Source organism: Desmodus rotundus, chromosome 6 (genome assembly GCF_022682495.2).
Source record: "Desmodus rotundus isolate HL8 chromosome 6, HLdesRot8A.1, whole genome shotgun sequence".
NCBI classification, from domain to species: Eukaryota; Metazoa; Chordata; class Mammalia; order Chiroptera; family Phyllostomidae; genus Desmodus; species Desmodus rotundus.
This window is the reverse complement of record NC_071392.1, coordinates 77745324-77772729: the sequence shown is the minus strand read 5'-3', so window position 1 is coordinate 77772729 and position 27406 is coordinate 77745324. Positions and strand designations below refer to the sequence as shown.

The 27406-nt window shown below is 55.9% G+C and overlaps 1 protein-coding gene across 2 annotated transcripts in view; it reads left to right on the top strand.

Annotated features, from left to right (window-relative positions):
• PLXNA4 (plexin A4) overlaps window positions 1–27406 on the top strand; it is a 401976-nt gene that overhangs the window by 364349 nt on the left and 10221 nt on the right. For both annotated transcript variants that reach the window (XM_053926493.2, XM_024555117.4), the window contains exons 22-30: window positions 1542–1810; window positions 4275–4341; window positions 5146–5292; window positions 9257–9416; window positions 20842–20945; window positions 21561–21660; window positions 22818–23008; window positions 23894–24063; window positions 26685–26897. In XM_053926493.2, the coding sequence (XP_053782468.1) occupies window positions 1542–1810; window positions 4275–4341; window positions 5146–5292; window positions 9257–9416; window positions 20842–20945; window positions 21561–21660; window positions 22818–23008; window positions 23894–24063; window positions 26685–26897 (1421 nt within the window). The remainder of the gene's footprint in view (window positions 1–1541; window positions 1811–4274; window positions 4342–5145; window positions 5293–9256; window positions 9417–20841; window positions 20946–21560; window positions 21661–22817; window positions 23009–23893; window positions 24064–26684; window positions 26898–27406) is intronic.

The window sequence follows — 27406 nt, the reverse complement described above, 5'->3', positions numbered from 1 at the left end:
TCATTTTATAGATGAGGGAATAGAGCCCAGAGGTGATGGAGCTTTCTTGCACATAGGAGTCAGTCTCTCTGAGTCCAAACCCCAGGTTGCTAGAGATGCTGTTTCTCCACGGGTCCCAGGGCCCGGGCCTTGTTGCCCAGAGGCGAGTGCAGCCGCAGCAGGAAGTCCAGAGCATGTCCTCATGCCAAATGTACCCTCTGGTCAGCCCTGTGTCCTCATCCTCCTCTCCGGGTGCCACGGTGCCAATCCTGCACATGGGTCCCCTGCACTCGATGGCCAGCCTGAGTGCTGAGGGGCCTGAGAGGCCGCAGGGAGGACTCAGTGCTGGCTTCCAGTCACCACCAAGACCCAGAGTAGGATTGGATGTGGCCAGGGATGGTGAGGGGGCCTGTAGTTGGGAATCCGGCACTACCCTTCACCCATTGGCTGGCCGTGGGACAATGGCAGTAGCTTCTCTGAGAAACTGTTAAGAGGGCACACTCTGCCTTGCAAGGTCCTCAGAAGGCTGAGTTGGAACAGTATAAACCACATGCCAACACTGCATATGGCCATGGTGGGCACCCAAGAAGCACCATTGGCTGTTATTATTAGGACAAGTTGTGGAATGGCCGTTCAGAGGGGTTTGATGGACAAAGTAAGTGAAATGTGCAAGGGGAAGGTCACAGAGCCATGAGGGAGACCAATGGGAGACAGACAGCTGGGCACACACACGCCTGGCTGATGGCAAGGCGAGGCTGCCAAGTCTCCCTAGTCCCTCCCTTTTCAGCACCTGTGGAGTGGGGAAGCGGGGCAACCAGGCAAGAGGCCAGCCAAGGCCTTGGGGAATGTGGGGTTGGCCGGGATGAGCTGCAGGGGGCCTGGCCAGCACCCCCTGCCTCTGGCAAGTTCCCATCTCTCCTCGTCTTCCAAGTACCAGCACCACAGCAAGGGAAGTGGAAATGGACCTGACTTGGAAACACATGTGAGCACCTAGCTTCCTGACCTGTGGGAGCTGCCGATGCCAGGCATCTGGGGTTCAAAGAGAGCGCTTCTCTCAGAGCTCAGGGTTAGACCCACAGGGCCCCTGCCATGAAGCAGGCTTCTGGCTGACCATCCAAGGGCAGCGCCTGGGTCTGACTGGTCTCTGCCTCCAGCCAGCACCTTGCCCTGAGCCCAGAACCCTGAATGAGTGGCATGAATGTTCGGGCTCCACATCTTCCACCTCGTGGTCCTTGGGCAAGCAGGGCTTTCGCTGCCTGGCTCATCTTCCCCAGTTTAAAACCTCTAGGCTAAAGCAGGATAAAATCCCTGCCATTCCGCCACTCGGCCGTGTGTCAGGCTGTGCACTGCAGGCTTGGGCCTCATTGCTCCCCGGGGCCCCAGGAGACGCCTAGCACAGTGCCTGGCACTACATAAGGACTTGACAGCATCAGCCAGGTGGGCGCTGGCTGCCTGGGGTGAGTGGTCAGCAGTGTGCACGGCCCACCCTGTGGGGGCATTGCTGGGGCCCCACCAGCCTTGCCGTCTCAGGTGGCAGTTGGACCCCCGGGTCTCCTCCGCAGGTACCGGGCTACCGGCAGGAGCGAGTGGAGAAAGGCCTGAAGCTCTTCGCCCAGCTCATCAACAACAAGGTGTTTCTGCTGTCCTTCATCCGCACGCTCGAGTCCCAGCGCAGCTTCTCCATGCGTGACCGTGGCAACGTGGCCTCGCTCATCATGACCGTGCTGCAGAGCAAGCTGGAGTATGCCACCGATGTGCTGAAGCAGCTGCTGGCCGACCTCATCGACAAGAACCTGGAGAGCAAGAACCACCCCAAGCTGCTGCTCAGGAGGTGAGAGGCAGGCCTGGGGGCGGCAGGGAGCTGCACAGGTCAGAAAGCCCCTACCCAAGCCCACTCAGCCTGGCCCTCCCGCCTCCCAGGGAGACCAGGGTGGAGCTCCCAGGAGGAGCAGCCAAGTCCCATGAGGTTAGGAACCCACCTGCCCAGAGGCCAGGTGCACCCACAGCTTCTTGGAAGAGCCCACGCATCATGCTGGTGCCTCTAACTGGCCACTGCCCATCTGCTCAGCCCGCTGTTTTTCATCTGCCCCTGTGCCTGCTCTACCTCCTTCTCTCTCTGCCCTTCCACTCCCCGGATTTTGACCCTTTTTACTGGAATTCTTCTCCTGTGAAATCTTCAGAGGTCTTTTTTGCATCCCCTGGCTTTCTCTAAATCAGGACTTGATTTAGGAGAGACACCCCAAGACCTCTCTGGACACCCACTTCACCATCTCAGGATGGGAAGTGTTAGCCCCCTGCCCCTCACACTGCTGTCTGTCTGCTCTTGATCACTGTGAGTCACACGTGACTATTTCAATCTAAAGTAATTAAAAGTGAATAAAATGTAAAATCGCTAAAGAGCTCATTGGAAATGCCCCATCCCAGGTCCCTGTCCACACACAGTGGATCTAGATTCCAACAAGAAACCTAGGTGATCCGAATGCATGCCAAAGTTTGAGAAATATGGTCCAGCCTGTGTTTGAATTAAAATCCTTCAGTGGCAACTGGGCTGCAGAAAGAATTTCCTGGCACCTGTTCGAGGCCCTGCACAGTCTGGGGTCCCCCACTCAGCACAACTGGTGCCTCATCCTCAGCACTGGAAAATGTGAAGTCATAACCAGATCCCGTGTCTTTGGCCTTATGGGAAATAGGACTCTCCGACTCTATCCACACTGCCATTCACACTTTCCACGTACTTGAAGGCCATTTCTCCTCTAGGCTGTCAGTCCAGTGTCTTAGCCTTCCTGTAAATGAAGACAGAAAACTCCCGTGTCCGGCCCTCTGCCATTTACCGCTTGCCTCCCGACCTCGGTCACTGAGTCTGAGGTAGGGCCTCCCGTCTGGTCCAGGGCATAGATTTGGCTTTCAGAGGGTTGGCCAGGTTTTCTCGGGTGCAGTGGGCATTCGCCCGCACAGCTGCAAAGGTAGCGACATACAGGTGCAGTCACACAGCTTTGGAACAGCCGGGTGGACCATTTTGATTTGTATTTTATTTCCGCCACGCAGCCACCCACCACTGTAATTCTGGGGTTGCCAACGCCTGCCACAGCTCCCGCCGCGCATTTCCAGGCGTGGTCTCCCTCTGAATCTGTGTCTCTCCTGCGCTTGTTTTCTATTCGCTCTCTCAGATGCCTCTGTCCTTTCTGCCCACCTTCATCTCCTCTCCTTCTTCTTTCCCTTGGCTGCCCTGCTCCTGTCAATAATCTTTCTTCTTTTCTCCTCTCAGCTTTGCTGTGTGCTGGCAGCTGCCCAGCTGCCTTGGGATTTTAGTTATTAGTATCTTCGGGCAACTGCAACTTTCAACTCTATGTAAACATGCCTAGACGGGCTGGTTTCTCCCTGGAGCTGGCCACATGCTTAGTACAAGGTTGACTGTAGTTTGTTTTCTCCAAATGGGTGCAACCGAAAGTGGCCTTTGTCCAGAAACACTGCTACTGTGTCTTCACTTCCTAAGTAAAATGGACTTGGGTAGCAGCATGAAAAATGCAATTTAGACTCAAGAAAGAACTTTCTGTTATTGCAAATGAAACACTAGAAGGGCTCCCAGGGGAAGTTCCAAAGGACATGGAAGCCTTTGAAATAAGACCATTTTGGCATCTCTTGGGATAAGCTCGGTAGGTGTGCAGTTCCACGTTACTGTGAGCTCTGAGTCTTCCGCTTAGGTGACAGAGTCAGTCTAATGCGGCCTTTTTGCCATGATGCCCTGCTCCTGCCACTTTCTTTTCTATCATCTGCCACATCAGTATGTCCCAGGTTTTTGGTTTTCTCACCTAAAGTAACTATAAAGTTCTCGAAGGCTGTACGGCCCAATGTGATCACTGTGAGTCCAATATGACTTTAAATCTAAATTATCAAAGACATAAAATGAAAAATTCAGCTCCTCAGATAGACTAGCCGCTCTTCAGGTGCCCAGTAGCACATAAGGCCGGTGGCTGCCGTACCAGACGGCACTGGGAGAGCATTCCCCTCATCACACAAAGTGCACAGTGCAGCTCTAAGCCTTTCCCACTGGTCCCACCGGGATCCTGATGTCCAGAGTGCCACCCCCAGCCTGGGAGGCAAAGCTTGTCCCATCGCTGTGGGGTGTCCACGCGTCCATGGACTCAAGTATTCTTTTGGATCTCAAGATTTGGCCTGAAAACCTTAGGAAGCAAGACCCACACAGACCTCTTCCCCTGCCTTCCCAGTCTTTGGGGTCTGACCAGCTGCTTCTGTCTTTGTCATCCTCTGCTGGTTCCCTTGGTGATGGGTAACAGGACTGAGTCGGTGGCCGAGAAGATGTTGACCAATTGGTTCACCTTCCTGCTCTACAAGTTCCTCAAGGTACGATTGGCTGTGGGGGCCCCTCTGGCTTTGCTTCCGTTTCCCTGCCAGTCTGGGCAGTCACCTGCATCCTCCCCAGCCTGCCCCATTTCCCTCCCGCCCTCAAGTCCGCACCCCCCAGGGCCTGGCCATTAGTCTCCTGCCCAGAAATGCAGTTCCCGCAGTCACTGAGGGAGCAGGGTCCCGACCATGTCAGAAGACAGAGCCCCGCGGGCGGGCTGCTTTCTCCCAGGTGAGATGAGATGAGCCTTTGAGAGGACCCTGCAGGAGCCCTCAGCTAAAAACAGTCCACCCCTCACTTCCCTGTTTTCCCTCCTCCTCCCCCTCCTGCCACTGCCAGACGCAGACTTACTGCGGCCCAGAAGGGTCTGAGGCAGGTACAGAAGGCGCCTGTGGCAGCAGAGTAGTGGATGATGTGTCTGGGATTTGGAAGTGCCTGACATCCAACTATTGACTTTTTTGCTAAGGCATTCACACCACCAGGGACTGACCTCGGGCTCGAGATGGGGCTGCAGAGAAAGTGGGTGGAGTGGGGCGGGGAGAAGGCACTGAGAGGGGATGAGAGGCAGGTAAGAGAAGAGTGTAGGACAGGGCAGATGGGACAGGACACTGCGGTCAAAATGTCCCGGGGACACGTACATCTGAAGGAGGGAGCTGAACGCCCAGGAGTAAAGCAGGTGGGACCAGGAGAAGATTGAAGCAGAGGAGCAGACAGCAGCCCTTTGGGGCAGTAGGGGCCGTTGGAGGCTGGACCCTGCTGCTTGGTGGCCCAGCATCTGCCCAGCATGGTCCTCTTGTGCCCAGGAGTGCGCCGGGGAGCCCCTCTTCTCGCTGTTCTGTGCCATCAAGCAGCAGATGGAGAAGGGGCCCATCGACGCCATCACGGGCGAGGCCCGCTACTCCCTGAGTGAGGACAAGCTCATCCGCCAGCAGATCGACTACAAGACCCTGGTAAGCCAGCCTCACAGCCTTCCTCCAGGGCCCTGGGCAATGGGCTTTGGCCCTGTCCAGCCCCTGCCCAATCCCTGCCGGGCAGAGGGCACCGTGGAAATGCTGATAAGCAGCCTCTCCAGGTGTGCCCACTGCAAGGGTCCAGACAGCTGATCCACCTGAACGTATCACCCTGATGTCCTCTGTACCACCAGACCAGGGCTTCTGGGTTTGGGGGCCAGTAGCCCAGACACACCTGAGCAACACTTCAGCAAGAGACTAGTGGGGTTCCGGGCCAGTGCACTGAACTCTGAGGCCCTAAGCCCCTGCTGGGCGCTGGCTGACTGACTCCCCTGAAAGAATACCTCCTTACTCATCAGTTCTCCCAACGAGGAGAGGGGACACTTCCTTGCAGACAGTGGGTCGGGGCACAAAGGACCAGAAACCAGAAAGAGTTCCTCGTGCTTCTGAAGCCCACCTCTGCCCACTAGGTTAAATATGCACGTGACCCAAGCTGTACAATATGAGGCCGGAATGCCTAGTGATGAAGGCGTTTGTCCAGGGAATGGGGGGCATCCCCTCCGTCAAGGTTAGACCCCATCTCCTGACAGAAACCGCTGCCCTAGGAGATGGCACAGCTCAGCGTATAGGAGTGTGGAGCTGGAAACAAGCACACCAGGATGGAAGCCCCAACTCTGCTTCTGACCAGCTGAGTGGTTTGGCTTAATCTCAGCCTTCATCTCTCTGAGTTGGGGTTTCTTTATCTGAAAAAAAAGGTGGGAGTAACTCTAGAACCTACTAAAACAGAGATGACAATACCACGAGCTCCCAAAGCTGTGCCGAGGATGGGGTGGGATAGATGAGCCAGGGGCTGAGCCTGGGCAGGATGAGCACTCACAGTCACTGGCTCCCAGAGCCCCCGATGCCGCCTGGTTCCCGCCATAACCGTCCACTGCCCCGTCTGGACGGGTATGCCCCAGGCTGCCCTGTCTCTCCAGGCCTGGGAGCCAGCACTCCAGTGGCTTTGGAGAGAGTTGTGATCTCCCAGCAGGCCTTCCATAGGGAAGGGGAGAGGAAGTGGAAAGAGGGAAAGAGAAAATAAGAAAAAAGTTGAGTGCTGGGGCTGATGCTCCAGCATATTCAAGAGGGATAGACAGAGACTAGATGGGACTTAAGATACACAGTAGGGAGACGAGGCATGAGGCAGGCCAGGCCGGGCCAGGGAGCCAGGAAGAATCCCGGACACGGAGGCCAGCTCTGGGACCGTCCCTGCCACTCTGAGCAGAGCCCTTCCTGCTGTCGGGGAGTGATGTGACCATGCTGCACCTATGTCACCCCATCTTAGAGGCCCGGGAAGCCCAATCACATCCTAACGGACCTGCCAGGACTGGCTCGGTCACTGAGCTTTGAAGGAGCAGCGTGGGACTGGGGCCCCTGCTTCCTTGCAGGCATGGTGTGCTCCAGGGGGTGGGGGGGTAGACAGAAGCTCCGATTAAAATGGGAAAGGAAAAAAAACCCTTCCAAAAATAGAGACTTGAATAGACTTCTTAATGAGCTAGAACTGCTGTTGGAACGTCTCCTGCCTGATCTCTCTCCCTTTGCTCCCTTTCGTTCCCCTCTCATCAGTGGCTCCCGGCATTGAATCCAACACAATGAGTTGTGATAATGCTCTGTGCCCAAATTGCAGGACCCTTTATTCCAGAGGCCAGAGTATTGTTAGCACGCTTAGCACGGCTAGCTCAGGCTCGCTTGCAGAGTGTGTGAGGAAGTGGGAGGGGGCGGGGAAGGGCATCGGGACAGTGGAAACCCCAGGGGAAGAGGGTGCAGGGGGAAGAAATTGCGATTGTTTTGCCCAGAGAAGAAATTTGGCTGCAGGGAGATTTAACAGCCGCCTTTAAGCCTGTGAGAGGAGCAGACGGAGCTGACAGAAGACTGCAGGAGGAAGGGGTCGGGGAAAGACGGAAAGTCGCAGAATCTGGCTGTGGCGGGAGGAGCCCAGGGTGTGCTGGGCGAGCTGAACTGACGGTAACCTCGTTCTTGGCAGGAGGGAAAACCACGAAGAATGAGACAGGTGCTGACAGGCTCGGGGACGGGTCACTCTATAGCAGCTGCCCCACTGAAGTGCTGAGTGGTTAATTGCATTGACACTAGAACTTGGACTAGGGCCCTGCGGCTGGGAGTGCCCATCGGCACCCCCTGGGAGCCTGCTTGATGCTAGATGAGCACCCAAGAGCCTGCTACAATGCAGAATGTCAAGCCCCCTGCAAGACCTCTGGAGTCAGAATCTGTTTTAACAAACCCTTCAGTGATCCTATTCACATGAAAGTGTGAGAAGCACTGACCTAGCAGGGAAAACTGTTCGCTCAGAAACCAGCCAAGGGGCATGGGAGTGGAGAGGGGAAGGGAATTTCTGGCGGTAGCTGTGGCGTGGCCAGTGGCTGGGGAACCCTGACCCTCAGCGGGGTCGCTGCTGTATCTCTGGGTGCTGTGAGCTTCCCGCAGAGTTGTCACATGGCCACCGTGGACCCTGCACAAGTAGAAGTGTCAGGAGAACATGCTCAGCTGACAGCCTGTCCTCATGGTCTCTCGGAGAGGGAGCCCAGAACAAGCTGTACTGCGAGCTGGGGGAGGCCATGCCGCCCCGCCGCTGGCCCAAAGCACAGGGCAGCAGGGAGGCCGGGCTCCCAGGGGTGCTGGGAGGGCCGGGGAGGCTTTTAAAGGGCAGCACGGCTGGGAGAGGGCACCCAGAGGGGCACGTGGTTCAGAGTTCCTCCCACCATTGTTTTCAGATTAGGACATTTCAAAAATGAGGGAGTTTTGGTTTTATAGATTTAGGAGGTTTTTTTCATCTTAATGGAAGAAGCATGTTCCCACTTGAGCTCATAGCAGTCTGGCCGCTAATGAAAGGCAGGCGTCCAGGGGCCGGGGTTCTGATTGCCGCCACATGGAGCAGGAGTCGGTGGGGGTGGGGGAGGCTGCTGTCTGCGTCCACACACCAGCCGTGCAGTTGGGGGCAGTTGGGGTGGGGGCGCGCAGTGAGAGCCCAGAGAGGGAGGGCTCGGGCTGCAGGGCCAGAGGGAGGGCACGGGTGGCGTGGCCACTAGACGGCACCTGTGCCCCCACAGCACCCACCCACTGCACTGTGGCCCACCCAGGGTCCCACCCAGTCTCATCCATGGAGAGAGGGCCCACTCGGAAAATAGCCAAGAAGAAAAGTCTTTGGAAACAGCCCAGACATTTTTAAAGGAAAGGATAGAGTTTGGTGCTTTAAACAGAGTCTTAACTTTTCCAACTAGTTCCAAAAAGAGAAATTGAGGTCCCCAGCCAGGGTGGCCTCTTCCCCCAGCACAAGGCTTCAGGTTCAGAGCCAGGAAGGGATCGCAGGTGGCCTGAACCTGAAATTTTTAATTTTGAAGAACACGTTTCGCTTCTTCCAGCCTCTGGCACCTCTGATCATCCGAAACCCTCGAATCTTACAAAGCCCTGGGAGAAAGGCGCCAGAGTCGCATGAGTGTGAGTGTGCGTGAGAGCGAGTGACAGAAAGGCAGACTGACACACACGGACGCGGCGGGGATCTCAGAGGTGGGCGAGGGTCTGGGTGTGTGCCCTCGTGCGTGCGCACGTGTGCGAGTACAGAGCCTGTGCCTGCGTGCATTACTGTCCGGCCTCATGCAGAGTCCCCTCACGCCTCCTCCTGCTCAGCCGTTGTTCTCCTTGGGGAAAAAAATCAGAATTTTCATGACGTTTGTCAAGTGTGCAGCTCCTACTCTGCAATGACACTGAAGTCACGGTGCCTTCCTGCTGCTCGTAGGACAAGAAGGGCAGAGGGCTTGGTAGGGACACAGCTGGGCTGGGCTCTCCCACCCCTGTCCAGTCTAACCGTGTGCAGAGGCGGAGCTGGTCAGCACAGGAGCCCGCAATGCTGCTGGGAATCTCCAAGTTCTTCCTGCTGCCCTCTCCCACCTCCTTCTCTCCCCTCCCCCAGGTCCTGAGCTGTGTCAACCCAGACAACGCCAACAGCCCCGAGGTCCCAGTGAAGATTCTCAACTGCGACACCATTACTCAGGTCAAGGAGAAGATCCTGGACGCCATCTTTAAGAATGTGCCCTGCTCCCACCGGCCCAAGGCTGCAGACATGGACCTGGGTGAGTAGATGTCTACCCAGGGGCTGTCTTGTGATTGGTCAGGAGCACCTGTCAGTCAATGGGGGAGCCAGGGTGCACAGAGCAGGCATGCACAGCCCCCAGGAGCCCAGGGTGGGTGGTACACCTTCATGGCCACTTAGTGAGCAATAGTCAGAGAGGGGCTATGGTCTGCTGGCCATCTGAGCACCTCTGGGGGCTTTGGATGAGCCAAGGGGTGGGCGTGGAGGCATCCTGGCTGCACTGAGTGGGCTTTAGTCTTACTCTGTGTGGTCCAAGATCTTGCTGCCACCTTCGTTGTGCCCCCAGGCCCTGCCCTTGCCCTCTGTCCTGTGCCTGTGATTTTTGCTGACTACCTAAGGCATGAGGGATCTGGGTCAGCGATGGAGCATGGAGGAGAGAATAGAGAAAAATGAGCTCTGGCAGCCTAGTGGGGAGCAGGATGGCATTGTATTTGAATGTTCCATGAATAGATCTCATAGCCTACATAAACAAGGGCAGTGCCACTTAGGGCCAGCTGCACACAGACCCAGTTATGACTTGCCTGAGTGTTTAATAAGGAATCTTCCTGGGGAAACCCCAGCAGGGAGCCTCTCCCCCCGCCCACATAGAGACCAGGGCTGAAGAGAGGCAGTTTGGCATCATGGGTCAATGTCAAACACACCTGAAGTTGAGTCCTGGAGCCACCGGGTCTAGCTGTGCGACTGAGGTCAAGTTACTTATCCTTTCTGTGACTTAGTTTCCTTGCCTATAAAATGGAGATAATAGTACCTGCCTCACTGTAAGAATGAAATGAGATGCACGTACAGCGTAGGAATGCAGTGCTGGCCCCGGGCACACACACAGTCAGCGCTGGCTGCTGCGCTGGTTGGGAGAACAACACTAGTAAGGAAACGGTGTGTGTCTGTTTGCAGATCCTGGCCGTGGAGAGAAGGGCATTTATGGGTGGGTGTACGAACTTGTGACTGGCCAACTGTGGCAACATAGGGGAGGCAGGACCTCCAGAGGCCCTTAATCTATCCATCTGGCCTCGAAGCTGGCTTCAGCTAAGCCACGGGCATCTGTACTAGTTTCCACAATCCACAGCAAATCCTCACCCTTTCCCACTGCAGTGCCCCACCCAAATTCTGATGCCCGACGACACAGGACCAGGAAGTTCTGCTAACTCACCTCGGTTTTCACTGCTTCACTTAACCCCATCTCCTCCGGCAGGGCTCCTGGCAGGATGTGTTTGGCCCCACGCCTAGAGTTCGGATGCCCGGGCAGAGAGAGTGGGCAAGCATGTGCTCTCCTTCACTTTGGAGGTGTCTCTGTGTGTGTTGTTTCTGGAAGGAAAGCAGGGAGAAAGGGAGGGAGGAAATGTTAGAGTGGGTGGGGGGGGTGGGCCCTGGTCCCTAGAGTCAGATTGGACATTTGTGTCTACATGCGGTGACTCTGTTGCCATGAGGATCCCACGGACCGATGAAGGGAAGGGGCCCATTGCAGACCCAGCGGGAGGGGAAATGTCACTGGGAGGGAAGGCCCCCGCCTCCCCCACCCCAGTGTAACCCACCCCCAGACAGCTAAGTGGGCTGCTTCACAATGGCTTTCCCAAGTAGCACCCACCGTCCTTTAGTTTTTTAAGGAAGCCATGGCTGTGACCGCGCTTGGCTTCTCAGGGTCCCTCTCTACAGTGTGGTGGGAGGGTGGCACTGACACAGCGGGGCCAAGAGGAGGCGTTGCTGTGAGTGCCTTCACGCTGGAAGGAGAGTTTGGAAAGGGGGTGCAAAGCCCAGGAAGGGCTCCTGTGTGCACTGCAGACAGACCACATGCTTCTGGTGCTTGGGAACGGGGTGACTTCCCACGGAGGGGAGCACCAGGTGTCTGCTTCAGCCTCCACCCGAAGCATTGGGACAGGGCTGTGCACTGGAACTCCTCTGGTGATGGGGGGGGAAGAGTACAGATACCCTGGGGTGGATCTCAAGAAGGTGGAGCCCTCCGAGAGCAGATTCAGGGGTCAGCCCTCCTGGGCCAACGTGGCTGCCCAGAGAAAGATCACTCATGTGGCTGGTAGATGCAGCTCAGGACCAGGCCTCCCCACCTTATTAGCTTTAGAAAATTGCTCCCTTAAAAGGCCTGGGGGTGCAGGCCCAGCAAAGCAGGTGGTTGATGGAGAGAAATCAGGCCCCCCACAGCCACAGTGATAAACCATCTGGAGTGGAGGCTGCAGCTCCAGCTCAGCCACGGCCGAGTCCTGCGTCCACACGGGGTGAAGGCGGCCCAAGCTGCACAGCTCCCGTGGAGCAGGCCCACCTGAGGGGTGCACTGTCCAGCTGGAGGCTGCTCAGGCCAGGGAAAGGCTACCTGCTCCAGGAGGGGGGGTGGGTCCCCTGCACCATGTTCACATTCCAGGTACCAAGAGAGCAAAGGGGCCACCTCTCCTACCAAAGGTGCTGCTGGGGAGGATGCAGGGGCCACCCTGGGGGGACAAGGCCTCCACAGCAGGGACAGATGAAGGGCAGAAGCCAAAGAAGAGCCCCGGGGTGGGGGGGTGGCCTAGTCATGTTGAACTCCCAACAAAGACCTCCCAGGATGGGTGTTTTTCTGAGGCATGCCCTTTTTTCCCCATTAAACCCTGCATTTAGAGCTGCCCCCAGCACTCCGGCCTTCTTTCTGCCAAAGCCCATTGGCATAGCGTAACACAGGACATGGGGCCCCTCAGAGGCCCGCATGCTTCTTCTGCACAATTAGGCTCAGCCTCAAGACCCCGAGAGCAGAGGGAAGCAAGGCGAGTTTTTTCCATCCTGTAGGGGAAAGTGCTTTGAAAGGCTAAAAGCAATTTACAAATGTAAGGTGTGATTGTTATAAAAAATTAATCTATGCCAAAGGGGCGCATAGTACACAGGCAGGGAGAGGCCTCGCTCAGCCACATGTGGTGGGCAGAGGCTAGACAGCCACGCCTCCCCCGTCGCCCCCTCCCCAGACCTCCTCCTCCCACAGCTCAGGGAATTGGGCAGGGATGCCTCCCCCACCCCCAACATCAGCCCTGGAAAGGCAAGGACGCCTGTCCCAGGACAGCTCAGAAGGAAGCAAAGGCGTCTTGAACTACTCCTGTTAACTGTCCCAAGTAAATCTGGTCCCCACACCCTCCTCTGCCTTGCATCACCGCTGTGGCTAAGGGCCGGGCCTGGCCCCTCAGTCCTGACCCTTTGGTGCATTGGTCCTTAGACTGAAGGTCCCCACTCCTGCCCTGACCTGCCGTCACCAGACTTTTCCGGCCTTTAAGGAACCGAGGTGTGGAGCTGTATTAGTCAGAGTTCCCCAGAGAGACAGACACATATAGGTGGGATGAGCAAGTTCACACATGCAGGTAGGTAGGTAGGCGGACAGATGTTAAAGCACTGGCCCACGTGATCATGGAGTCTTAGTCCAGTCAGGCTGCTGTGACATGTCTCAGACTAGGTGGCTTTAAGCAACAGCTGGCAGATCTGGTGTCTGGTGAGCATCACTTCCTAGTTGGCACCTTCTCACGGTGTCCTCACCTGGCTGAAGGGACTCTGGGGTCCCTTTGATGAGAATGTTAACCCCATTCCACAGGGCTCCACCCTCGTGACTTCATCACCTCCCAGAGGCCCCACCTCCTCGCATCATCACATTGCGGGGTAGGTTTCGATGTGTGAATTTTGGGGACACACACATCCAGTCTGTAGCATGCAGGCTGCACACCCAGGGAAGAGCAAGCATGGCAGTTCAGGTCCAAAGGCCTTCTGCTGGCCGAATTTCCTCTTGCTCGGGCAGGTCAGTCTCTTGTTATCTTAAGGCCTTCACCCGAGTAAGGTCCACCCACATTATGGAGGGCAATTTCCTTTATGCACAGTCCACCAATTTAAATGTTAATGTTGCCTAAAAACTCCCTCACAGAAACATCCAGAATAATGCTGGACCACAGATCTGGATGCCATGGCCCAGCCAAGATGACACATAAAATTTACCATCACAGGGGCCCAAGTGAAGGACCCAGGGCCTGCCTGCATTTCAGTCTGTCGGTGTCTAGGGAAGATACCACACGGCGGGGGTGGGGACTGTGCTGGGGCAGGCTGGCCTTTGGGAGCTCTCAGAGGACAGTGCCGAGGGCCCCCGCTCTGCTCTGAGTGAAGCTGTCCTCACCAGGTTTGTGTCCCTTGCCACCCCTTGCTTTTCTAAACTATTCAACCAGCGCATCCTAAGAGTTTACCGTGGGGCGAGCTCTGTGCCTGACATGGGGTACCAATGCGAATAGGAAGAGTCCTCATTCCTCCACACAGCAGCGGAAGGCAGGATCCCCCTCTCTCTGAGCCGCGGGAATCTTTTTGTCTCCTCCCTACCCTCCCCAGAGGAAATAATTGGCACCATTCTGTCCCACTGCACTGAAGGGTTCTGCAGCCCAGAGAGGCGCAGCGCTCGCCAGGCCACACAACGGGGAGGTGGAGAGAACGCCCACCTCCGCTGCGCATCCTCCTCCGCAGCGGGCCTTGACCTCCAGAGATTCCTCTGGTTTAATGCAAATGCTCTATCAATAGCCCTCCTCCCCCGAACTCCACCACCCACTCTGTCTTGCCATTCAAGTCCTGCTAAAAGGCTGTATTTTTTCAAATAAGTAATTCCTGTATGCAATAGAAAGATACACTATCTTCTGAGTGAAATATAAAGAGTTCACAGCAGCTGTCTCCCCAGTTTGCATTTTCCGTTGCACCTGATGGGAAGGACAGATAAAGATAATGGGATTTTTTTTTTTCTTTCTTATTTCACCTCCCTCTCTCCCTGGAAGGTGGAAGTGTAACAAATTGGATTGTGAGTGTGTCTGTCCTTTGTGCTGGGAGCCTGGAGCAGGACACCGGGCTGCGGGGCAGGAGCTGGGGGAGAGGTCAGAGCTAGCGATTTTCTCTCAGTGCCATGCATATGAATACCGAGGTCACCTTTCCTCCTTCCTCCGCCCACCACTTGCCTTTTTAACTCTTCTTTGACCCAGCACACTGCTGAAGTGACACCGGAGCCTCTGTGTTCCATATTCAAGCATATCCTTTAAGCTCTAGGTCATCTCTGTTAAATCAAGTGGCATGGCATAACCTTTTTCCTTTAGCTCCTGCATTTCCCAAAGAGCAACAACTAGCCAGTGCGGGGCGCTTTGCCGTTTGCAAAGACCGGGAGCCTGAAATGCAGGCGGCACAGTTCTGTTCAGGAATTTCTTCTTTTAATTTCTCATATAATGAGAAAATTTTTATTCTTTTAAAACAAAACCTACTTAGATGGTGCACCCTCCGCTCCCAGGTCAGTTTTTCAGACCTTGTTCGCGGTGACACTGAGCTCTCTGTGATGCCTGCCCTGCACTGTGGAGTGGCCAGGGGTGGAGGTTGTCACGCTCTCCGCCAGGCACCTCCTTGACCTCACCTGCTCACAGGTGTGCGGCAGTGGAGTCCTGTCTGCTCCTCCAGATTTCTGCTCAGGCCCCTGCCGTGGGAGGCAGAGTGGGCTCCGCAGGGCTGGCGTGTGCTCCTGGTGAGCACCTGTTCTCCGTGCCCCGAGCTGAGGAAAGGTGGCCGGGGTGGAGTGCAGTCCATCCCTCGTGGATCCTCATGAGAGTTGACTCAGCCACTTCTAACCGGCCTGTGGCATCCCCTTCCTCCCTTGTCCTCCGAGGTCAGCTCCTCCTGAAGCTTCCTGCGATGGGCCGAGCGCAGACAGGGCTGGAGGGGTGGGGTTGTCATGAAGCCTTCCAGGCCCCCGGCCTGGGTGACACGAGATGCATGTGCATGCATGTGTCTGTGTGCATGTGTGTGCACACACACACACGTGTGTGGGGCATGGCTCCCATGTGCCATGGGGGTCAGAGCTAATGCAGGGTTATGCCCTTAAGGGAGGATTTGCCTCTCAGGGGACCCTCCAGGAGCTGGGCCAGTGATATGCTGGGTTCCAATATCTCCTTCTGCGGTCAGCTTGCAGATGAACCCCCACTTTTTCCCTTGATACCTTTTCACAAACTCGGGGGCACACCATGGAGCTCCCATCTGCTCTCCCCCTAGAATCCCCAAGCACTCCCTGCTCTGTCTCCTGGACATCCCGACACCTACATCCCTGCCCCACCCCCGAGCCTAGGCCTGAGGGCAGCTATCTTTGGTGGGGTACCCCTCCCCGTCTCATTCACCCACTGTCTCTGTGGCTCCCTGCTCAACCCCAGACCCCTTGGCATGGCATGCCACATCGCCCTTATTGCGTTTCCTGACTTGCGTGTGCCTCTCCAGCCCCTTCTTCCCACTGTCTCCCACGAAAGCACACTTGCATGGATCCCTAGAAGCGTCACATAAATGGCACCTTTGGACCAGAACTCCTGTCCCCATGCTAAGTGAGGCAAAAGGCTATTGTCACTTAAGCACTCAGCCCAGGCAGCCTCCCCTCCCCCAACCCCACAGACCCTGCTCCTCCTCCCACCCCCATCCAGCTCGAGTCACCGAGAACCCTGGACTCATTGTTCCCCCGCACAGCCTGGCACCCAGGCAGCCTGCAGGGGCTGCAGCTTTTCTTCTGTCTCCACGTTGACCTCTGTGCCATGTCCTGCTGGCGCAGAGCCTGGCACGTGGTGGGCACTGGGGACACTGTGTCGGAGTGAGGACGTGAGAAAGCAGCTCCAACACTTCCTGGATCTGGATGCCCAACATGGCAGCTGCAAGAGGCGCCTCTCGTCGGATGGGGCGGCAGGGGCCCCGTCCAGAGCAGGCGCTGTGAGGAGTCCCTACATCTCAGGGTTCCTTCCATGGGCCTGTCACCAAGCTTGGTGCTGCATGTGGTTTGGTACCTTGAGGTGTTTTCCAGTCTCTCACTGTGCCCAAGGCCGGCAAAGCTGTCCTGGAGGCTGGGCATTCTCCCGGAGGACAGTGGCTATTGGCCACGCTGTCACATTTTCCTGGGCTGTTCTAATGGGGTCATCGCATATATAGCAAAGTGTGGACAGAAAAGGGAGATATTTTTAGTACTGTTTTCATACGCAAGCCTGAAGGAGCCTATCTGGTGGAGAACATGCTTGGGAGGAGAATGCAGGATTGGAAGACCTGGGTGCTCCTGATTTTCATAACTGCTGTGAAAACAAAGCCCATGTGAATAAGCAACAGTGCACATCGCCCAATGCGCCGGGCCTCCGGAGGCTGAGCTCGCCGGCCTCGTGCACTGCTAAGGTCACCAGGCTGCTGTCCTTGATCTGAAGGTGGCAGGCCCGCCTCACCCTCAGCTGGCCCAACCTGCACTGGGGGGTCCTTTCCTGCTGGGTAGGAATGAGATTCCAGGAAACCAGCCGTGCGGTCCAGGGGATGGACTGCTACTGGGGCAGGGAGGAGCCAGGTGCTTTGGCCTTGGACTTGGGCCTTTCCTGGTCCCACCTTGACTCATGGAGCTCCAGTGCTGAATGCTCCAGAAGGCCCAGCCCACTCTGCTGCTTTGGTTTTCCTGAGATATTCCCTAAGGAGTCTGGGGACATAGAGGCCATGGCTGGCCAGGGGCGGAAGGAAAGTGGATAAACATGGAAGCGAAGTGTGTTCTGACCAGCAGGTAAAACAGGACCCTGGGCAGAGAAGAGTGAGTTTTAGGCACAAAGTTTACGTTAGTCCACTTAAGTTAGTTAGTGCTGGAGAACCACCTGCCCTCCTGTGGCACGCCATTCCCACCTGCGTTCCGGTCAGCCAGTCGGCTTCACGTGGCCTTGCTTCTTTCCTGCAGGCTCTGCAGGTGCAGCTGCCAACCCCAGGCTCCCATCCCTCTGGGCCCTCATTCACCGGGACCCGTGTCAGGCTGGCACTGAGGATTTCACTTTTTACTTATTGGCTATTTCAGTATAAAGGATCACAAAAATAGCAGACTCAAGAGAGCTAAAAGCAAGGCCACCCATTCCCCTGCTTGAGTCCAGCTCACCATGCTCATGTTGGTATTTGGGACAACATTCCTCACTTTGGGATAATGCCCAAAGACAAGAGTTGCTGCCTCCCTGCTGCCCGCTGCTACCGCATCAGAACCAGGGCTGGGTTGGAGGGACTGCAGGACTGGGACACCGGGATGCCAGGACGTGTCTCCTCACAGCCCCCGCACCTGTGACCAAGCGCTGGCCTGGGTGAAGAGAACACTTCCCACCTGCCCTTGACCGCCCTGCTGCCCGGGGCCTATCGTCACTGCCCACAAGCCTCAGCCAGAGAGGAAAGCCTGTGACCACCCCACCAGCACAGCCTATGTGTGTGGAAGGGGACGTGCTATGGCCCGAGCTATGCTGCCAGTGGCACCCGTGGGTTCCTGGAGCTCCAAGTATAGAGCCCAGTGGACACAGCCACCTGCCAGCATCACGGCGTAGCTGCAGCTCTGGGTTCCAGTGCAGCCTTCACTCTCCCTCCCCCCACACTCAGGACGCCGGGCTGGTGCACAGATGTGGCGGGCCTGGCTTTGCTGCAGTACCCCGAGCTCTGTCCACATCTTCCTTGCCTGCTGAGGACACCCAGAGTCCGGTCCTCTGGTTGTCTGTCTTTGTGTCCCAAAGACCTCGTCCAGGGCCCTACACTGAGGAGAAGCCCAGCTAGTGCCCTCAGGAGAGAACTCAGCTGCTTAGCAGAATGAGCCATGGCTGGGGACGGTGACCTCGAGCTCTGTCTTCCCAACCTGTTTCTTTAATTTCCCAGGCGTAAAATTGGAAGGAGGAGTAACAATAATTTAAGGGAGCTTTTATTTCTGGCCATGGGCATGCCTGGTTGTGTTTCCAAGGAGTTCAGATCACCCTGTGTCCCAAGTAGCTGACAGAATAGCTCACCATTCACCTCTGACTGAGCCCCCTGTCTGTCTACCAACTCATAGGTCAGACTTGCTGTTTTCCAACTTGGAGAAGGGGCCACATCACACACCCGCTTACTCACTCTTCCCCATCATTCATCCATTCATTCATTCATTCACCCACTTAGCCATTGTTCCTTTAATAAGTGCTCATCCTATACTTACTCTGCCCCAGGTGCTGGGCTAGGTCCGCTGGTAGGCACCTAGCCCCGCTGGTAGGCACCTAGCTGTATTCCAATGACAAGCCATCACTCCTTCGCTGCCTCGGGGCACACATGGCCATACTCTGCCCTACTTTCTTCAGCTGGGGGCACAGGGGCAGACTGACTTCCATGTTCATCCATAATTGCTGGACACGACTCAGAGCCAGGGCTGCTGGGTACAGCCGCTCAGGCTGCGCACTGCACAACTCAGGACTGTGAGCAGGAGGGAAGTCCTGCGCTGGGCTCCAGAATCTGCTGTCATCGTTCAGTCCGTCAGGCCATGTGGCTTGTTCAGATCCCACTGAGATACACGACTCCACCAGCAAGGGTGCTGGCACCACTGCTAAACCAGGACGCCGGTCCTCAGCTGGCACCTTCCTCATCCAATCTAGGCAAAGCCACAGCCACTTCAGCAGAGGAGACTTCTTTCCCCCACAGGTCCAGCCAGGGGAACCTAGTGTCCAGGGCTCAGCCCCTGCTTCTCCTCCAGGCCCCGTGTGGGGAATGCAGAACACTGCCATCTGTGTCCCCTCTCCATCTCCCCACCCCCATGCAGCCTCTGACTGAATGGCCCAGGTGCACCAGGCAACCATGGCAGACCCAAGAGGCTTTGTCATCGGCTAGGATAAAGCATAGCACCGCTGCGTTCCTCAGGCCAGACTCGGCTTCCCCGGCATCTGAATGAACTGCCTATCAGCTTCCCAACCAGCTGGGAGACGTTCCTCTTCTTTTGCCCCAGCCACTCAAAAAGATGTGCATCCATACATCCATACATAGCTACATAAGATTTTAAAACTGACAACAAACCAAACAACAGCAACAAACAAAACACTAGTGGCCAGGGGCTTCCGTTTTGCCCCCTACCCTACCTGCCTGGGGCCCTAGCCACAGTGATCAGTTCCAGCATGCCATCAGCAGCAGTACGTGATGGGTGACCCCCCAAGGCCTATCACGGCTCTTCTGCTTCGGTGAACAGCGTGACACCCTTATGGAAACATAATGAAAACATTCCTGGGACAACTGGATGGCACATGAGGCTCTAAACCAGACAGCAGGCGAGCCCTGGACCTGGAGGCAGGGGCTTGGGTGTTAGACACATCTCCGCTACATCGAAGGGCAGGTGGCCCCGTCCATGGGCCCACTTTTCCATCGGTAGCACTGGCCATGCCAAGTGCACGAGGCAGGAAGGAGTCGGTGCGCTCTGGTCACGGACCCACCACTCAGCCTTGACCGGAGGCGAACGAAGAGAAGGAATCTGCAGTGTGTCTCTGTGGCCATAGGAAAAACCCATGGCGGGGTCAGGCAAGGACTCTGGGTAACTCGTTCCAGCCGCTAACTGCGGTCTGCAAATCCCAGTGCTCTGCATGTTTCATAAGTATCGGCATCTGTGAGGCGTGGAGGGCAGTCGTGGCTGCCTGGAAACCTGAAAACTGGCTTCCTCACTGGAACATGTGTTGCATTTGATTTTAAAAAGGCTGTTTTCCTTTTTGGTGTGAGCGTGTGTGCGTGTTGGGGGGGGGGGTGTATACGCACACGCACAAGAGCTGGTGTGTCTGGCACGCACCGGGTCTCCATGCATGTACTTTTCAAGACTGGAACATGCACTTCTCCAGCTCCATGTGATTTTGTGCCATGTGTGCCGATGGGATTTGGTTGATGAGAAGCAGTCTCCGGTTTCCCCATGTGGGATCCATCAGCCAGCCTGTGTGTTGTAGGTGTCTGGGCCCATGAGGAGAGAGTGGGGGTATGAGTATCTACCTACAGCATCAGCTAATTAGGTGTTGGATAGATCCCCAAGATGCTGTTATTCGCATCAGCTCTGTGGGGTGAGGCTGTTCCTGGCTTGAGAATAGGTTCTGCTGATCTCTCCATGCACTTTTGCCCAGCCTCCCTGCCAAGGGTGACCCACCTGCTGGCTTTTGAGGGCAGGACACACCCCTGAAATGGGTACAGGGTGCACAGTGGCCGGACCTGCTACCTCGGTCTCATTAGCTCCAAGACCTTGCCATCAAGGGAACCAGCGTGTGGCATGATGGTGCCACCTTGCATTTGCTTAGTGCTTTCTTATGAGCTTCCACCTGCCTCATTCATTCAGCCAATATTTACTAAGTATCTACTTCCTGCAGAAGTGGTGAGTGAGTGGTCTCTCACAGGGAACAGGTGGGCAGGGAAGGACAGGTGATGTTGTTCCTGTTCCTTCACATGGTTTGTTGGGAGGAAAACCAGAACTGGAGCTCAGGACCCCTCTCCACTGACAGCCCCTGCGCCCCCTCCTCAGGGAGTACCTGCCAGCACCAGTCTGTCCATGGATGACCCTGAGATGGGCTGTGTGGGTGCCTGCACAGGGGTCCTCAGCATCCCCACGGGAGGGGCCCGAGGGCCTCTCTGAGCTGCCACTGCTCTTTCCACAGAGTGGCGACAAGGAAGCGGGGCGAGGATGATCCTGCAGGATGAAGACATCACCACCAAGATCGAGAACGACTGGAAGCGACTGAACACCCTGGCCCATTACCAGGTGCGAAGACTGGAAAGGAGGAGGGGCGGGCTAGCAGGGTGGCCAGTGCCCCAGCAGTCTCAGTCCTGGAATAGCAGGGTCTCCCCCGCCCATACTAGTCACCACGCCCTAAGCTCCACTTCTTCACCGGCACCTCATGTTCCCTTAGTGACCTGGAGAAGACTGATGTCCTCTAGCCCGGACACCCTGGCCTCCTTTTAGATAGGGTGCTGACCGGCATGCTTCCTGCAGGGCATGGGCAGAGTCCCCAAGAGAAACAGGCTCCCGGTTCCCTGTGTGGGATCCATTAGCAAGCCTGAGTGTTGTAGGTGGCTGGGCCCTTTCTTGGACGGTCCCTGGAGTTTAAGGCTGGGTGCTCTTGAGTAAGCATCGGGAGAGAGGATGCAAGGGAGGAGCCCTTACCAGGGTCTCTCCAAGAGTAAGTCACAACACAGAAAACTGCCGTATCCGGATCTGTCTTGTTGCACTTGGAGGCGGGCCAACAGACTCCCAAGTCCCCTAGTTCTCTGCAGAGGCACTGACAGCCCCTGAAGACCAAGTTAACCCTGGTTTGGCCGCACTTGCTGGGGTGGCAGAGCTTCTGTGCCCAGCCCCTAACAAACTTTTCCCCTGTAGGTGCCAGATGGCTCTGTGGTAGCTTTAGTGTCCAAGCAGGTGACAGCCTATAACGCAGTGAACAACTCCACTGTGTCCAGGACCTCGGCAAGTAAATACGGTGAGTTCACAGAGCTGTCCTGGGGAGGGGAGGACGCCCTGAGCAGCTGCTGTCGGGGCAGCTGGACCCCCGGGGGCAGGGAGGTGGGGGGTGAGTCAGGCAGGCTGGCTGCAGGAGAGGAGAGCCAGGCTGGGGAGGAGACCCCTGGTTCTGGGCAGGAACTCTGATGAAGGAGTAGAACCTATACCCCGACCCCCAGAACAGGCAGAAACTCTAACCTGTGTGAGCATCTTACAGACGAGAAGATGCTTTCACTTACTGATATTCATTATCGTGCGTCAAGTTCCTAACAACCCAGTGCATTAAATAATTATTTCCCTCTATTAGGCAGATTAGCAAATTATAACTCAGATGCACAGAGGCTACCCAACATGTAAAGGTGACCCTGTTATGAAGCATTTAAGGGAAGGTACAGGCCCCAGGCCCCTGGCTCTGTGGGGTGGGGGGAGGGCACTGGATGTGGGCCGGAAGCCCAGGTGCTGCCCCATTCTGCCACCATGTGTGTGCCATGGGGCCAGCTGCCTGGCCACTGTGAGACCTGCTTTTCTTACCAGCAAAACAGGGTTTGAAAAAAAAACTACCAAAGTCACAGGCTTATTCTGGGAAATCAACAGAAGAAAACAGAGCAGCACCCACACACAGTAGGACTCATCTTTTTTTCTGCTCACCACTCATTTCACCAGACTTCACATCTCAGCAAATACGGGGGAAGAACTGGCCCAGGCCAGAGCGGAGGGTGAAAGGGAGCAGTTGACAAGACAATTACTCGGCCGGTCCACAGTCATTAAGGGAGACAGGCTACCTGCTCTTACGTTTGTACTTAATTGGCTACACGGAACACATCCTGAGACGTGACTTGAGAACTCTTACAAGGAAAAGTGTAAAAGAGGACAAGCTTATATTTTCACAAATTGAATAATTAAGGGCTGGCGAGAAGCAAGGGGGGGAGGTGGGGAAGTGGTGTGGGTGAAGTAGCCAGTTTCCCGGAGGTGGCAGGAATGTCACGTAAGTTCCCCAGAATGGAGTGACCCAAGCCAAGGTGACGGTGGCAGAAAATCTCAGGAAGGACCTGACAGAAGCTGGCCTCAGCTGGAGTGGGGTGTGTTGTGGGGAAGGAAGCCGAGAGGCCTCACACATGTGGCCCATTGCGTTGGCAGAAAACATGATCCGGTACACGGGCAGTCCTGACAGCCTCCGCTCACGCACGCCCATGATCACCCCCGACCTGGAGAGTGGGGTCAAGATGTGGCACCTGGTGAAGAACCACGAGCACGGGGACCAGAAGGAGGGTGACCGGGGGAGCAAGATGGTGTCTGAAATCTATCTGACACGACTACTGGCCACTAAGGTATCGACTTCAGACGGGGGCGGGGCCCGTGTGGGTACAGGAAGGGACCACCCCACCCCCGAGATGCCCCAGCCACCAAGACCCAGCGTGTGTGCCCCTCTGTTATCCACGTGTGGTGGGCCCCGCTCAGCAGGCAAGGCTCCTTCCCAGCACAGAACCTTAGAGTCCTTCCCATCGCCGCGCTCCAGACAAACCCAGCTGCACGGCAGTGCTGCTGTGTGGTCCAAAGTGTTCTTTCCTTCCCTGCGCCCTTTCTCAAGCACAGAGACGCTAGCCGCATCTGTTCGCGTTCTTCTGCCACCCTTCTGAAAGAACGCCTCCTTCTCTCTCTGGGCATTACATACACACTCTCCAGTGATGTGAACGGGGCCCCAGCAGTGGCTTTCCAGGCACCATTTCTCATCCCGGCTCTGGGGACATTCTGTGCCTGCTGTAAGTTAGGCCTTCGCTCCTGAGGCTGGCCCGGGCTCTGCTCTCTGCACAGCCCAATGGGTAACTGTTCATTAGCCGGAGTGCGTAGTGCCCAAACAAAACCAGCAGATTGTGTTTGTCTGTTCTGACCGAGCGAGTTGTTCATTAGCATTTCTGAAACGTGCTAAAATAACACCGCCAAAGGGTGTTAAACCCATCCGTGTCGTTGGCAGAGGAAGGCTTGCTGAGGTCCAGTCATCAGTGGTGTGTCTCTTTCCCACGTGCAGAGGAAATTTAAAGCTGTTAGAGACAGATGAAGGGGGTGGGGGAGATGGAATACACGCCCTACCCGACTTTACCCAAGCTGGCCCGGCTCCATGCTGCCCTCCCATCCCGTCTGCGCGGCAGGCTGTAAAACCATCATCCTGAAAGCTCCCTGCGGGAGCTATGTATGAACTTGTGCTGCCTCTGCAGGGCACCCTGCAGAAGTTCGTGGACGACCTCTTCGAGACCATCTTCAGCACGGCGCACCGCGGCTCTGCCTTGCCCTTGGCCATCAAGTACATGTTTGACTTTCTGGACGAGCAGGCCGATAAGCATGGCATTCATGACCCGCATGTCCGTCACACCTGGAAAAGCAACTGGTGAGTGAAGGAAGAGCAGGAGGCAAGTCAGGGAGGTCGGCCAAGTTCATAGCCTGGTGTGGCACTAGGGCCCAGCCAGGGACACCTACAACCATCCCAGGGCCTCACAAGAAACCCACCTGCCTGCCGCTAGCTAAGGTTGCACTTAGCTATTCCAAGCGGCACATCCCCACCTACCAAATTCGCTCCCCTCTACCAGTGAGTTTTCCTACTTATCAACCTCTGTGAATGTCCGTGGTCTGCAGACATCTCTTGGTCCGGCTGGGGAGAGCTGGTGTTTTCAAAACATCCTTACATGCCCTTGTAGCACGTTATAGGTAGATCACCTGAAATAGTGTCTGAACTGTGTGTTTCAGCTCATGCTTCCTGCTGGGGTAGGGCCACCACAGGACGTCACAATGTCCTCGGGGTGGGGCCACAGCCTCCCTCTGAGCCAGTTCTTCTGAGTACTCGGGTCCTCAGTTCCTAGAGAACTTCAGTCCCAGTGAAGGAAAGCCGGGCAGTGGACAGCAGTCCCAGGCTCGGGGTCTTTCACCAAAGAACACTGCCCCCTCCTCCGCGCTCATTATTGCTGCCCTGGCAAGAAGCAGCGAGCCCGGGAGTGATGAGATCTGCATATTGACTCTGATTGGAAAGAGATTGTCTCTTTATTCCTGGCCAAAGTTGTAACTCACCCTCTCCCCGCCACCTTCCTCCACATTCTCCTACCTGCTCTCTTTTAAATAAACCTCCTGCTCATTTAGCCTGAGTGGCTGCAATCAACCAGAGATTAGTGCCACCGCTAATGTTAATAATATGCTAATATTTCATTAGGCAGGAGACACTGTGTGGTGCCCTGGCTTACCGATTTCATTTGCCTGTCAGCACAACTGGCTCGAGGAGAAGGAGTGTTGGGGGGAGACCACCATGCAGCAAAGATGGACTGTCAGGGTCCCTCCTCCGGTGGGACTTCTGGAATCAGGAAGACGTGGACGGGAGGCTCTTCTGGCTGGACAGCTGAGAGGCTTTCATCCAGGGCTCCGAGCCCAGCTGCCACAGTCTCCCCGGGCAGCTGCTGTGAACCTGACTTTCTCCCCTGTGTCACGACTCCCCTTGTATTTCCTATCTGAATTTCCCGGGATGAAACAGGTGCCACGTAACAGTGTCAGACTCAGTGCTGCCTGCCCACGTCCCGCGATGCCCACTCTGTAGGAATTTAAATACTCCTGGATGGATTGGCCATTTCAAGGGTGAGGTCTGACTTATTTATAGCATTTGCTGCACGTACGCAAATACTGACTGCTGGGAGATACCACACCTGTAGAAACATTGTGCCCACTGTATTGAAATGATGTAATTCAAAGAGTTTAAGTTCTGAGAGGCAAGCCAAACCCACAGGAACATTGTAACAACTACCAACAGAGAGAACAGCAACCAAAACAACAATAAAACAACAGGGAGGTGGCAGGAGGAGAGGAGGTGGGGGCAGAGGGAAGGAAATAAAGATCCCTCGCTTGGGAATACCTGGCTTCCTCACCTGCATCTTGGTGGCCAGGTGGAAGCCACAGAATCAGAGAGCCAGCAGAGGACAGCCCAGAGTGCAGGTGGGCAGGTTTCTCCCAACGCCCGGGGACCCCTCCTAGCAACAGAAAGGACTGATAATTACCAGACCACCATGCACGGTGTCGCTGCTCTTTGTCTGTTTAGCTGAGCCCCCTACCAGCAGCACCTTCCTCCCCCCACACCTTCTTCCAAGCTTCATCCAGCTAAGGAGCAGCTGTGCACCTTTAAGGCTCAAACTGTCAAGTGCCATTCCCCCTGTGAGGACTCTGGGGACACTTCCCTCTGGGTAGACTTGATGACACCTCCCCAAGTCCCACGGCGGACCCGCACGTCCTTCGGTTCTAGGTGGACAGTTCTCAGAGTTCCTACTTGACTCTGAGCCTGACTTCCCCAGAACCGACCGGAGGCAGGCTTCTTGAGGGCAGAGGATCTGTCTTCACACTGTACCCCCGGTTGCTGGCACAGTTCCTGGTAGACAGTAGGTGCCAACTGTAAGACAGAGAGAGGGTAGGGAAAGGGCACAGTAGAGCAGACGCGGGGCCGTGAAGCTGGGTTTTCTAAGCCAGCCAGCTTGGCGATGCCAAGTCAGCTCCTCCTAAACCTCTCCACTCTACTGCCTCCACTCTGGGAATAAGCTGATGTGCCCAAGCAGGGAGAGGGGTGTGATGTCTTCTTCCGAGCCCTACAGTGGATGCAGAGAATATGACCCAAGGCCATTCTTTAAGATTTGCCAAGTGGAGATGCCTTGTATCTGGCATAGGAGGCAGGCAGTGGGTCAGAGAGTCAGAAATTCCACTTCACAGCACCCGTTATAGCTCCTCTGACCGCAGAGCCTGTGCTCGGAGGGGAGACCGAGTCCCAGCTGGCGCCACGCCCCCTCCAGTGCCCGTGCGCATTGATCTCTGGACCAGCTATTCGGGCTTGGTGATCCTCAGTTTCCTGGAAGGTTAATTGGCGGCATAGACAGGGCCTTTAAGAACTGGTGGTGCCCAGTTTCTTCTCTTTCTCCAGAGAGCTCTCCAGGCCAACTTACAGCCCGCCCCCCATCTCTCCTGACTGTCTGCCTCTTCCCTCCACAGTCTGCCACTGCGGTTCTGGGTGAACATGATCAAGAACCCCCAGTTTGTGTTTGACATCCACAAGAACAGCATCACGGACGCCTGCCTCTCCGTGGTGGCCCAGACCTTCATGGACTCCTGCTCCACGTCGGAGCACCGGCTGGGCAAGGACTCGCCCTCCAACAAGCTGCTCTACGCCAAGGACATCCCCAGCTACAAGAACTGGGTGGAGAGGTGAGTGCCAGGGCCAGGGCTCCTCCTCCACAGTGGGCGGGGCTTACAGACCGGTCATTCCCAAAGCCTAATTCGGCAATTGCAGCACTCACACCCCAGGCACCCGGTATGGTCAGCTGAACAAGAACTGGGAAACTTGGCTGGACGTGGCCACCAGGCTCTGCTTCCCTGCCTGCAAGGCCCAGATCTTAGTGGCCGAAATACTTACTAGGCGCGGGAAGGAAATATAGTTCCCGGCTCTAATCCCTACCAAAAAATAAATAATAAAAAACACTTCAAGGGACTGAATAACATCTTGTCCCGGAAAAAGGCTGCCGGCCTCTCCCCATCTGCCCCGTCCATCTGGCAGTTCTCCCGGGGTTCTGTGGGGATGGCATTGTCGCTCCGAACAGTTTCTTGCTGTCCCAGTCCCTTGACTCTCACACTGTGAGCTCTTGATGCCCTTGGCCTTGCAGTCCCTGATCTAATCACAGTCCCATGCAGTGCACCTGAGACTAGAGGCCACCCAT